The 13,703-nt window shown below is 39.9% G+C and overlaps 1 protein-coding gene across 1 annotated transcript in view; it reads right to left on the bottom strand.

The window, feature by feature from the left end:
- ADCY10 (adenylate cyclase 10) overlaps positions 1 to 13,703 on the bottom strand; it is an 85,005-nt gene that overhangs the window by 22,721 nt on the left and 48,581 nt on the right. The window contains exons 23-26 of the mRNA XM_067467684.1: positions 10,196 to 10,238; positions 8,048 to 8,279; positions 3,719 to 3,826; positions 967 to 1,142 (exon numbers count right to left, since the gene is read on the bottom strand). Coding sequence (XP_067323785.1) covers positions 967 to 1,142; positions 3,719 to 3,826; positions 8,048 to 8,279; positions 10,196 to 10,238 — 559 coding nt within the window. The remainder of the gene's footprint in view (positions 1 to 966; positions 1,143 to 3,718; positions 3,827 to 8,047; positions 8,280 to 10,195; positions 10,239 to 13,703) is intronic.

The raw sequence follows: 13,703 nt of genomic DNA, 5'->3' as shown, positions 1-13,703 counted from the left end.
CTTATACAGTGAGTATATCCCAAACTCTATATTTTAACTGGAAAAGTTGGGGGTCGTCTTATATGCCGGAATATACGGGTATTTATTTATTTACACTATTTCTACCACGCTCATATCAGCCCAAGGGCGACTCAGGATGGCGAACAGTCGGCACAATTCGATGCCATATATAAAATACATACATTAATTTAAAAAATAAAAACATCACAAGTATTTAAAACGCTGTTGTTTAGCGAGCAATACAAATTTTTAAAACTACGTCTTCATATTCAGTCTTCATCCGTTCCATCGTCATAGCTGTCCCTAGGTCATTTTCTGATTCAAGTTTGTCTAAGTTATACTGAAGTTCCAAAGGCTTGTACGAAAAGCCACGCTTTCAGGGTTTTTTTTTTGGAAGGTCAGGAGGGAGGGGGCCAATCTAATATCCCTATGTAGGGAGTTCCATAGCCGAGGGGTCACCACAGAGAAGGCTCTATCTCTCGTCCTCGCCAGACGTGCTTGTGAAGCAGACGGGATCGAGAGAAGGGCCTCCTCTGACGATCTCAAGTCATAGGGTGGGTTCATAGGGAGAGATGCATTCAAATAGATAAGCTGGGCCGGAGCCATTATAGCTCCCATATTACAGAAGTAGCATGATCACTAGCCATGCATAGACATCTTCTACAGAGTTTGTTGGAATCTTAAAGGTAAAGTAAAGATAAAGGTTTCCCCTTGAAATTAATTCTAGTCATGTCCGACTCTGGGGAGTAGTGCTCATCTCTGTTTCTAAGCTGAAGCGTCGCCATTGTCGATAGACACCTCCAAGGTCATGTGGCCTGCATGACTGCATGGAGCATCTTTACCTTCCCGCTGAAGTGATACCTATTGATGTACTCACATTTGCAAGTTTTTGAACTGCAAGGTTGGCAGAAGCTGGACCTAACAGCGGGAGCTCACCCCCGTCCCGCGGATTTGTTGTCATCTTACCCACTGGATAATTGCCAAAAGGTCTGCTGCTTCTGATGAGACAAATGCCTGGAAGTTTCCAACATAGACATGAAAAACGCTCCCACAATAGTAATTGGGAAACCCTTCTTCAATAAACTCAAAGCCTTCTTCAGTAATTTTTTTGCCAAAGTAATTTGACCCATATTGTAAGAGACCTGTAAAACATAAGAGATGTAATAACACAGTTATGGTGAAGACTTTTTCTTAAACGTATTTATATTTGAATATTTTTAGTGTCCTCTGCTGGAAAAAGCCAAAGAGAATCTGTCTGACACCAAACCCCATTTTTCTAGTACAGCAGATATTGTGTCGGGCTGGACATAACAACTACCCATTGTATCTAAGGCAGATAGAAATAATCACCTACCAGTGTAACCAACATATGGCTTTACATAAATGTTTCTCCAGAAGCATTTACAATGCTACTGTGTGTGTGTGTGTGTACACACAGACAAAGCAAACACAAACGATGTATTACATATTACATACAAAATACATAATACCAAAATTATGTGTGATGTTTCCCTCACCTACCATTAAACTAATTAAGAATAAAAATGTTTCTTTCCAACTATCCTTTCGGCAGTTATAACTTGATCCTAAAATTCCACTTCTCTCTATCTTGTCAACCAGTTACACGTTTATCTATATATTTGATCCATACTGATTAATACAGTCAATAGTCATTAAGCCAACATTATTTTCCTCCCAATAATTCATTAGCGTGTTCCAGTCTTACATAAACAATTTTATAGATTTCTCTTTCACCAAAATAGAAAGTTTTGCCATTTTTGCTAACTCAACAATCATTCCTCTTAGTGGGAAACCGATCACTTTTCCATTTCTGTGCATAAAGTAATCTAGCAGCTGTTGTCATGTGGTGCTTTTGAAATTTTCGATACTATGCAAAGAATCTCTCATTCTTTATGTTCTTGCTTTTAAGCTGACTGCTCATAACCTCTTTTGTCTTCATAGGCTTCATAGGCTCCTTCCACAAAGCTGAATAAAATCTCACATTTTCTGCTTTGAACTGGAATATATGGCAGTGTGGACTCAGATAACCCAGTTCTGCCTTGATTTTCTGCGTTATGTGGCTGTGTGGAAGGCCCCTTACTGACATTAATGTCTACATCAAGCAAATGCCAGATAGCCACTCTGAAGGGGCATGAGATGCTCTCAAAAGTAGACAGTGACCTGGAAATAACCCCCTCCCCTAATTTCATTGAAGACTAATAGAGACTGCAAACTGAATTGCATGTCTGTCTGTATCTGTTCTGGGTCGGAAAGAATGGGATACTTAGATCTCTCCCTCCCTCCCTCCTCTTGCTGTCTCCTCAAGTCACTCTGGCTGCATCTCCAATAGTCTCTACCTGCCTTTTCTCCAACAGCCAACAATGATCACAAGACAACACCATATATGTGGCAGCAAAGCGGACATATGCTAAGTCCCTGGTGCCAAAAAAGACAATACTTATGTCATTGGTTTTTCCAGATGTCATTTTTGATGGTAAATAAGGAAGACAAAATAATATCATCATTAAATTGTAAAAGTCTGAAGAAGGTGTCTGAGGTCCATTTTACACTGCCATATAAAATCCAGATTATCTGCTTTGAACTGGATTATATGGCAGTGTTGTTGTTGTTCATTCGTTCACTCGTCTCCGACTCTTCATGACCTCATGGACCAGCCCATGCCAGAGCTCCTTGTCGGCCGTCACCACCCCCAGCTCCTTCAAGGTCAGTCCAGTCACTTCAAGGATGTAGACTCATATAATTGACTTGTCACTTCTTTCCAGGATGAAGCATTGGTGAGCACCCTCTGGATACATTCACTTAATCAATTACAGATCTATCAAACTATAGTTTTGCCTAGCCCATATTTGTCAAGTGTGTTTGCCAGATCAGCAAAAACTATCCAAAAGATTTCATCACCCCAGACATTTTAAGAAGTTATCAACAGGTGGATCAAATGCAGTAGAGTTACTTTAGACATGTATATAGTTGCATATGTCTCATGTTAGGCATTGTTAGGTACCGTCAGAATCTTCGCAATTAGGAATAAAGTCAGAAAAATTACCTTTTTGAAGTGATTTTGCGCTTCCGAAGCTTTTTTCGCCATTTTTGTTACGACTCATGAAGTGAGTCGAAAATGATTCAGCTTTTCTCCGCTTCTGGTCCCTAGCCTCGACTCAAGTCAGAGAAGCCAATTTTAAACTAGAGAAGGAAGGAATTTCCTGGCCTCTGCTCAAGCCAGAGAAGCCAGTTTTAAAGCCAGAGAAGCCAGTTTTAAACCAGAGAAGGAAGGAATTTCCTCCACTTGCTTTCCCCCGCTTCTGAAGTAAAACATCTACTTTCAAAGTAAAAACCACCCAATGAAACAGGAAATAGTACTTTAAAACAGTTAACAAAAAGATTCAGAAGTTTCAAAAAGTTTTGAACTTTTTTTTCTGTGAAAATCGGAATTGACTTTAGAATCAAACCCAACAGCACCCCCTAGATCCGAAATGAGATTTGAACAAAAAATTTTATCAACCAAGCCTATCTCATGTTGTTAATAAAGACGTAATGATAGGCATTACGTTCAGTATGACCCTCATATACCTTAATCTGTGCTATACTGTGCAAGTGGACAAAATACTCGACTATTCAATATTATTGTGGGCATGTATGAATAGAGGTTAGCGGTGTATACATAGATTACCATGTACAGTGCAGCAACAGGTTTTATTACCTCTCCCTTCAGGTAACACAAAACTGACTCTTCAAACGGATCGACGCCGTTCTCTTGGAATTCCGACAATTTCAGCAAGCTCTCAGCTGTATTCAGATATGTAAACGCCTAAAATAAAGACGATTGGAGATCAGAAGCTTTCTATAATTGTTTAATACCATTTCCCATGGGGTTTTTAGTTCTCAATCAAATACATGGTTGAGGCGTCAACCAGGGTTCAGCTTGGCATGAATGGTGTCTGTTCTTACCACGGAAACCCAAGTAAAACGGCAACAGACAAGCCAATAAAACCAGCCATGCCACTCATTTTTTCTAGCATGGCATTGAACAAAAATAATAAATCAATACAAATGAAGTCAACAGGTTCTTGGTGGCAACTGTTATTCTTATTCCCAGCAATACCAATTTTGATAAATGATCTGCTATTCAAGAACTGAAAGGGGGATTTGTCCAAATTCATCTGGCAAGGGGAAAACCAAGACTAAAAATACAATTATCCAGAGTTAATCCTGGATTACCATTTTTAATTGGATTTTATTCTTGTCCCCCCCCCCCCCCTTTGCCAAATTCATCAGTTGAAGGATATGGAAATGAAAGAGAGAAACAGAATTTAGAAGCATTTCTTTTAAAACTACAATTCTGCAAATCCTCCAGCCAGCATATCTAGCGAGTGAACAAGACAGCTGGGTATTTTGGGAGAAACAATCCAAAAAGTATGTGCCATCCACCCAGATGCTATAAAAAATATAACTGCAATGTGCTTCTCTCTATGTCTGAGCAAACTGTGGGTGTCTTTATTGAGAAGCTTGAGATACTCAGCAACTGAGGCTATTACTGGTTTTAAACATCAAAAAAGGATATTTATTTGTACAAAGTCCTTGAAAACTTGGCATCAAAGTTGCAAACAAACAGTCAATAGATAAAACTACAGAGATATTCTTTCTTTTCTTCAGTAACAGAGGTAACCTTTTCTCCAGATGGCAGATAAGATCCTGGAATCTTTACACCCTAACCCTAAGCCGTTGTGGTTAGAAAAAAGCAAGTTTTTTCCCTATCTATAACTTAAGGTTAGTTCTGGAGACAATGCAGTGAAGACTCTCTCTATATATATAATAGGCTTGGGCGGTTTCGTTCGTTAATTTCGTAATTCGTTATTAATTCATATTTAAATTAGCTTACGATCCAATATTGAGCCATGCAGGAATAGTGTGAGGAGTAAATTAGATTCGAAACAATTTTTTCAATTTATTTCGTAATTATTTCGTAATTATTTTCGCATGTTTGGTGCAAGTTTTATAGTTGTTGTTTGTTTTATCACACCAACACTCAACAACAGAGGGAGAGGGAAGCTTCAGAAGTTCCCCCTGTCCCATTTGGAGGTTTTTTTAGCATATTGCGCAATCACGTCCGCCATTAACAAATCAATTCGTAATTTTACGAAATTTCGTATATTTTGAAATTTTTAAAAAGAAAATTTCAGAATTATTTTAAAAAAATGAAAGGCAAGGGCCCCCTAAAAACAAAACGAGTTTAGAACCAAATTTTTCCTTGGTTACCCAAGCCTACTATATAACTCAATCTTCTCAATTAAGCTTATCTATCTATAATATCTCAATATAGCTCAATACACAATATATAATGTATAATATACTATTTATAGCTTAATATAACTTACTCAATTTACAATGTATAGCTTAATACGTATCTATAACTCAATTTAGTTTTTGCAATGGTTTTCCCAGAGCTACCTGCCTAACCATCAGCACGTCTGAAGTTTTTCCTCTAAACTGAAAAGGCAGGGGAGATTCCAAAATGGAGATCTCTTCCCTGGGAGAAAAGGCGGTCCCTAGACCCAAAAAGATACCTTTCTGAACCAATAGCTGCAAAGGAGGCCTGCAGACTGGCTTTGCTGACTCTGATAGTATTAACTTTCAGGGCTCTTGCAAAGCTGCAGCAGCCCTGGGAGAAAATGCAAGAGGGAACAACCTCAAGCAACTGTAAAGTAAGGCAAATCAAGCTCCTGGGAGATGGAACAAAGTAACTTTTCCAAGCTCTGTTTCTTCTACATTCTAAAAACAGTACAAGAACCTGCTTTGAACTAACAGCAGTGCTTTGCTTATGCCACTTAGGTCTTTCTTACATTAAGGTTCTAAGTCTCAAATGCTGCATGGAAAGATGTCTGTATTTATTCATTTATTTCCCACCTTCCTCCTCACACAGGATCCAATATCTAGACTTTCACAGCAAAAGAGCAACAAAAAAAAGATAAGGGCTGCCATCAAGAGTAGAAAAAAACAGAGTTTGAGTTAGTTAATTGATAAAATAAGGAGAAGGAATACTATACAGAGTTGGAAGAGAAGAAAAGAAGGGATAATATAAGAAATCATCATGGATCTTGAAGGATAATCTGTTACTCTTGTTAGAGAAGATGTCATAGTTGCAACTTGTTTTTCTTTTACTCCATGTCCTCCTTATACTACAGAATATGTATAATGATTCCCCCCCCCCATGTATTTGATGATACAATAGACTCATGTGTAGAACTATTTAATTAATATGGCTCCATAGCCTACATACTATATCCTACATACTATATCCTATATCTTTCTCTTCCTTTTTTCCTTTTTAATTGTTTATTTGAATTTTTAAAAAATCATTTAAAAAAAAACAAAATAAAACTTATTTGCAGCCAAAAAAGATGAGGATACAGTTGGGCTTGGTCCCCATGTAAGCCACACCGAGTCCCTTCGGGGAGATGGTGGCGGGATACAATAATAATAATTATTATTATTATTATTATTATTATTATTATTATTTGAAACACAACAAGATGAGTCCACAGCAGACAAGATCACTCTGCTGGCTGTTGTATTGGATCACATGTCGGACACTTCCCAAGTGTCTAGGACTGTGTGATTTATCTGCAAATAATGTGTGAAGATCCGAGTAGGGTGGGCTTGTGCAGCTGACAGAGGGTAATTTTGTCGGCACCGATTGTGTTTAAGTGCAGGCCAAGGTCTTTAAATACTGCACCCAATATGCCAATCACTACTGGGACCACCTTGACTGGCTTGTGCCAGAGTCTTTGCATTATTTGCAATAATACAGAAATTATTATTATTATTATTATTATTATTATTATTATTATTATTATTTGTTCCGTCTTCCAGGAGCATAGTTTGCATTACCTTTTAGTTGCATGGGGTAGTGTTCTTTTGCATTTCCCCAGGGCTGCTACAGACCCAGAAGCACCCTGGAAGTTAAACAGTATCAGAGTCTGCAAAGCCAGCCTGCAGGCCCTTTTGCAGCTATTGATTTAGGAAAGTATCTCTTTGGGTTTAGAGATCGCCCTTTTTCCTAGGGTTTGAGGTCTCAATTTTGGAATCTCCCCTGCCTCCTTCAGTGTAGAGAAAGAAAGCTTCAGATGTGCTGTTGGTTAGACAGGTAGCTCTGAAAAAATCATTGTAAGTACAATTGAGGATTGAGTCCTGACTGAGATATAGATAAAGAAGCTAATTGGGTTAATTGAGTCTTGATGGAGTTATATAGATAAAGAAGCTAATTGAGATACTATAGATAGAGAGGCAGATTGCATAATATTGGGTCTAACTGAGTTATAGATAGCAATTGAGTTATAGATAGCAATTGAGTTATAGATAGCAATTGAGATATAGAAAAGTTATTGAAAATTATTGAGCAGTACTACATCTCCAAAGCTAACCTTGAGCTATAGATAGGGAAAAAAACTGTTTTTTTCTATCCATAACAGCTCAGGGTTAGGGTGAAAGGATCCCAGGATATTTTCTAGCATTTTGGGGAAGAGTCACCTCAAAAACTGAAGGAAAAAAAAAGAAAGATCATCTCTATGGTTTCACCAATTGACTGTTTTGTTTGTAACTTTGACAAGCTGTGCCAAGTCTGCAAAGACTTTGAGAAATAAATATTCTGTTTTGGTGTTCAAAACCTGTAGTAGCCTCAGTTGCTGGGAATCTCAAGCTTCTAAAGAAAGACCCCCGCGGTCTGCCCAGACAAAGAGAGAAGCACATCTTAGTTTTATTTTTATAGGGTCTGGGTGTGACAGCACATTATTATTATTATTATTATTATTATTATTATTATTATTATTATTCTGACACAAAAGCACAGTATGACACAGCAAACGAGATATATATGCTGGATTTTGTATCATAAAATCACAAGTTGAACACTTCCCAAGCGTCTAGGACTGTGTGATGTATTTATTATTATTATTATTATTAGTAGTAGTAGTAGTAGTAATAGTAGTATTACAGTTGTGAGTCTAAAGAAAAATGGACTTGTCCAACTCACCATATAGTTATTGGAGAGGTGTACATAACCAGATGCACATTCCAGCAAGTAATAAAAAGCCCGAGTATAATTCCCCAGAGCTGTGCAGTGCTGAGACAAAGGCACAATGACAGATTCCACAATTTCTTCACATTCACAAGAAGACACACTTTTGTCAGTTTTCTTGCTCATTCCAGTAATGAAGATAATTTCATCCATCCTCTTCAGGAACTCCATTTCAGTATCTTCAGCTCTGCCATTGCGAGAGGAAAGGAATGTTCAGTCGCTCCGAGAGAAAAGATGGTTTCCCATCACAGGACACAGAAGTAGTTACTAAAGCCTTCAATCTAGTCAATACGAAACACAACTTGGAAAAATAACTATTTAGAATCACAAATCCCAGCATTCCAGTTACATAACTTTTCCATGCTATGATTACTCGAAGCCAGTGTTTCTCAAACTGTGCTCCTCCGGGTGTTTTGAACTTCACTGTTCCCATCACATTACTTTGGCCTCAAGTGTAGGCGAGAGCATTCTTTGCGTAGTTTTAAGCGTGGAGGGTTCCTAGAACTCCCAGCCAGCTTACTAGCTATTAGGAATTGTGGGAGCTAAAGTCAAAAACATCTGGAGGAACACAATGTGAGAACCTGCTCAAAGCAATCAGTAATGTATTGCACTGCATCCAGTAAGACCCAAACTAAAATCCCCACTCATGACGGCTAACTGGAAACTAATCACTATTGCTTTAGCCAAGGTATGTTGACAGTAGCATGCATTTCCAGTTCATTGACCAATCTACCCATTAAAGTGTAAAGGGTAGGTGGGATCCACTTCCTTTCCTAGGAGCCGCAGTGGCACAATGGGCGAAACCCTTGTGCTGGCCGAACTGCTGACCTGAAGATCGGCGGTTCGAATCTGCGTGACAGGGTGAGCTCCTATCTGTCAGCTCCAGCTTCTCATGCAGAGATATGAGAGAAGCCTCCCACAGGATGGGAACACATCCGGGCATCCCCTGGCCACGTCTCTGCAGATGGCCAATTCTCTCATACCAGAAGCAACTTGCATTTTCTCAAGTCGCTTCTGACATGATAAAGAACTTGCTTTCCTTTCCAAACAAAAGCCATGCATAAAGGAAAGAGGCAGTTCCTTACCCCTATCTCCAGCAAGATCTGTAGTAGCACAAAGATTAGAGATTGCTTTCAATATGCTCTAGTACAGGGGTCTTCAAACATTTTAAACAGAGGACCAGGTCACAGTCCCTCAAACTGTTGGAGGGCCGGATTATAATTTGAAAAAAAAGTGAATGGATTCCTATGCACACTGCACATATCTTATTTGTAGTGCAAAAAACACTTAAAAACAATACAATAGTTAAAATGAAGAGCAATTTTAACAAATATAAACATATTAGTATTTCAGTGGGAAGTGTGGGCCTGCTTTTGACTGAGAGATAGGATTATTGTTGTTGTTGTGTGCTTTCAAGTCGTTTCAGACTTAGGTTGACCCTGCGCAAGGGCCAGGTAAATGACCTTGGAGGGCCGTATCCGGCCCTCAGGCCTTAGTTTGAGGACCCCTGCTCTAGTACACTGTTCAAAAAGATAAGCATATAACCAGAAAACAATATTTTGAAGAGCTTCAAATTATGAGTAAAGCCATTTTTTAACAATGACAACAATAAGCCACACCGAGTCCCTTCGGGGAAATGGTGGCAGGATACAAAAATAAAGTTGTTGTTGTTGTTACTATTATTATTTTGAACACAACTAGATCAGTATGCACCAAACAAGATCACTCTGCTGGCTGTTGTATTGGATCACTTTCTGTGTTAGCTCACTGCTTGAACTAACACAAAAAGGATAACAGAACAAGTGTTCAATAAAGACCACTTCTGCCATGCCCTAACTGGCACTAAGTGCCCCCACCCAACTCCAGACCTCCAATAATAGAAAAGTTTTTTTAAAAAACAGAGCCATTAAAATATCCCTTGGTGGGATTTTTGCATGCAGAAATTGCAGAGCCCCATAAACCCAAAATACCAGCCAAAACTCCCAAATCAAAACCTGACGTGGATATCTCTTCATAATTGGTTATCATTCTCTCCTTCTTTTGAAAGATTTTCTGTGTACGGTGTCGGAATCCCCAAAGAAGTGAATATTATTCTCATCAAACCTAAAAGAATCTTGCAAGGTGACGTTTGTCTCTATGGTGTTTTCTAAAAGATATGAGAAAATAAAGAGAGGGAGACACGTCGTTTTAGAACATTGCAAGAGGTCGGTAAGAAAATTGATAGAAATCACAAACTGTAAGATGCAATCCCTCTGTGCTTTCATTCGATTTGGATTTGTGCTGAAGCATTATATGGAATTAACATATCTCCGAATGTATCTCCTTCTACGTCCCACCTCGGATCTTAAGATCTTCTGGAGAGGCCCTGCTCTTGGCCCTGCCTTTGTCTCAAACTTGTTTGGCAGGAACGAGGAACAGGGCCTTCTCGGTGGTGGCCCCCCGCCTGTGGAATTTGCTTCCCGGGGAAATTAGGTCATCGTCATCCCTCTTCACCTTCAGAAAAAAGGTTAAAACGTGGTTGTGGGACCAGGCCTTCGGGCAATCAGGTTAAAGGACAATTGATAATGTTTGACTATGGCTTGGAAGAGGATATGGATAAGTTAAGCGGAGTAATCATTAGTATATGGATAGCTAAATAGCCAGACTGGCAATAGCTAGACAGATTGTAAGTATACTGTTTTAATCTTTATTTATTAATGTTCATGTTTAATTGTTATATCTACTGTTTTGTATTCTGTGATGCGGCCTCCAATTGTTGGAAGCCGCCCTGAGTCCTCCTAGGGGTTGAGAAGGGCGGGGGTAAAAATGTTCAAAATAATAATAATAATATAATAATTAACCAGAAGGAGGTTAATTATTTGCAATTGCACTGCTAGTTTTATGTTGTGCTTTTGTCACCTTGTCAATGGCATGCTCCTTTTGGCTGACATAAGGGAGGAAAGAGAGGGCTAGTGGTCCCATATCTTGGTTTGGACTAAAACGCAGAACAGACTGAATATCCTGCTGGTAAGAAGGCCACTTGCTCCATCTTCTTGTCAAACACATATCTTGCCAGCATATTAATCTATTTTAATGTAAGGAAATACAGAACCCATGATGGCACAATGGGTTAAACACTTGTGCTGTTGAACTGCTGACCTCAAGGTCGGCAGTTCAAATCCGTGAGATGAGTGAGCTCCCATCTGTCATCTCCAGCTCCTTCCAATCTAGCAGTTCAAAAACATGCAAATGTGAGTAGATAAATAGGTACCGCCTCAGCGGGAAAAGGTAAAGAGACACTCCAAGCAATCTTGCCAGCCACACAACCAGGAGGTGACAGTGCAGGCTCCTCGAAAATGGAGAAAACACCTCCCCAGGGTCAGAGATGAGCACCACCTCCAGAAGCCGGAAACGAAAGGAGAAGCCTCTGCCTTTGTTTGTGTTTGTGTGTGTCTCATTGTATATTATTGTAAAGGCATTGAGTGTTTGCCTTTGTATGTAAATGCTGTAACTCACTCTGATTCCCCTTGGGGAGAAGGGCAGAATATAAAGAAAGTTGATTATTATTATTATTATTATTATTATTATTATCTGAAGACATGTCTTTTCTGGTTCGATTTTGAGGTCCTGATAACAGCTGAGTTTTTCCTGTTGTTTTTTGTCAATTCAACAGTCACCTGGTATGGCGACATCAATAATCCAAACTTTTTTCTTTTCCACAATCATGATCTCTGGTGTATTATTTAAGTTTTTATTTATTTTATTTTATTTTGTTATTTATTTATTTGCTATTTAAATTATTATTATTTTTACATAGGGACCACCAAACTCAGCATTGCCCAAACACGAATCAAGGAACATGAAAGGCACTGCAGACTACTTCAAACAGAGAAGTCAGCCATAGCAGAGCACCTGATGAACCAGCCTGGACACGGCATATTATTTGAGAACACAGAAATGCTGGACCACACCTACAACCACCATGTCAGACTACACAGAGAAGCCATTGAAATCCACAAGCATGTGGACAATTTCAACAGAAAGGAAGAGACCATGAAAATGAACAAAATCTGGCTACCAGTATTAAAAAACTCTAAAATTACAACAGCAATACAGCAGAGAGGAAACAACCAGGCACATCTTAACACCTCTCAACAAAAGATTTTCCCAGGCTCAGCCAGGCCTTCAAATGCTAATGAAGGTGGTCAGTTGAAACATTCACACCTAGCTCCAACAGACAAGAGTCCTTTGTCCCATCCTGGTCATTCCAACGAAATATAAACCCTTTTTCCTAATTCCAACAGACCTCACTACTTCTGAGGATGCTTGCCATAGATGCAGGTGAAACATCAGGAGAGAATGCCTTTAGAACATGGCCATATAGCCCGAAAAAACCTACAACAACCCATTGTTATTATTGTTATTGACTAACCAGAAAAAAGTAAATCTCCTTTTTCTTCAATAAGATCATCGGTTAACTACTTCAGAATGGTACCTATTATTTTTACTTACTAACCAATCTTTATATCTTTATTTATTCTTCCCCTCTGCCACACTTTTTCTTCTTCCGAGTTAAATACATTCTTTTTCATCACTAGTTGATTTAGGAGTCTGGGGTTCTATCTCCACTGTTTGTATATATTTGCAACTTACCATTTTGGCGGGGGGGGGGGGGAGTTATATCTATATATATAAATTTGTTAGGGGCATCCAACGAGGAAACAAAACTCAAAAACCTCCCAACGAAACTTAACCAAAATTCCCATGCCCATAACACAACCCACAAGGTACAAACATATCTACTCAAAATGAAAAACAACACAACAACACACTCACAAAACGGCAAAAGAATAAAACTCAAAAAAACCCCAACGAAACTTAACCAAAATTCCCATGCCCATAACACAACCCACAAGGTACAAACATATCTACTCAAAATGAAAAACAACTCACTCCAAGCCCCGTCGCGCCGCTTCCCGCACACACACACCCCCTGCCGCACACACACACACAACCCCACACTCCATCACTCCCCCCGCCGCCGCACGCACACACGCAACCCCACTCCCCCCGCCACCGCACACACACACGCAACCCCACGCTCCATCACTCCCCCCCCGCCGCCGCCGCACACACACACGCAACCCCATGCTCCATCACTCCCCCGCCGCTGCACACACACACGCAACCCCACGCTCCATCACTCCCCCCGCCACTGCACACACACACGCAACCCCACGCTCCATCACTCCCCCGCCGCTGCACACACACACGCAACCCCACGCTCCATCACTCCCCCCGCCACTGCACACACACACGCAACCCCACGCTCCATCACTCCCCCACCCCAATCTTACCTCCTTTTACTTCACGCCACCTCCAAACCCCACCCCGTCCCTTCCCGCCCTGTCAAAATCTAGGAAAGACAGGAAGGAAGGAAAGAAGGAAGAAAGAGAAAGGGAGGTAAAGAAAAAGGGGGAAGGAAGGAAAGTTAGAGAAAGAAGGAAGAAGAAAAGGAAAGAAAAGGAAAGATGGAAGGAAAGAAAAGAGAGACAGCAGAAAAGAAAGAAAAAGGGGGAAGGAAGGAAAGAGATAGAGAAAGAAGAGGAGAAGGAAAGATGGGAGGGAAGGA

The sequence above is a fragment of the Anolis sagrei genome, chromosome 4 (genome assembly GCF_037176765.1).
Source record: "Anolis sagrei isolate rAnoSag1 chromosome 4, rAnoSag1.mat, whole genome shotgun sequence".
Lineage (NCBI taxonomy): Eukaryota > Metazoa > Chordata > Lepidosauria > Squamata > Dactyloidae > Anolis > Anolis sagrei.
Note: the sequence above shows the minus strand (reverse complement) of the source record. Positions and strands in the feature narration are given on the sequence as shown.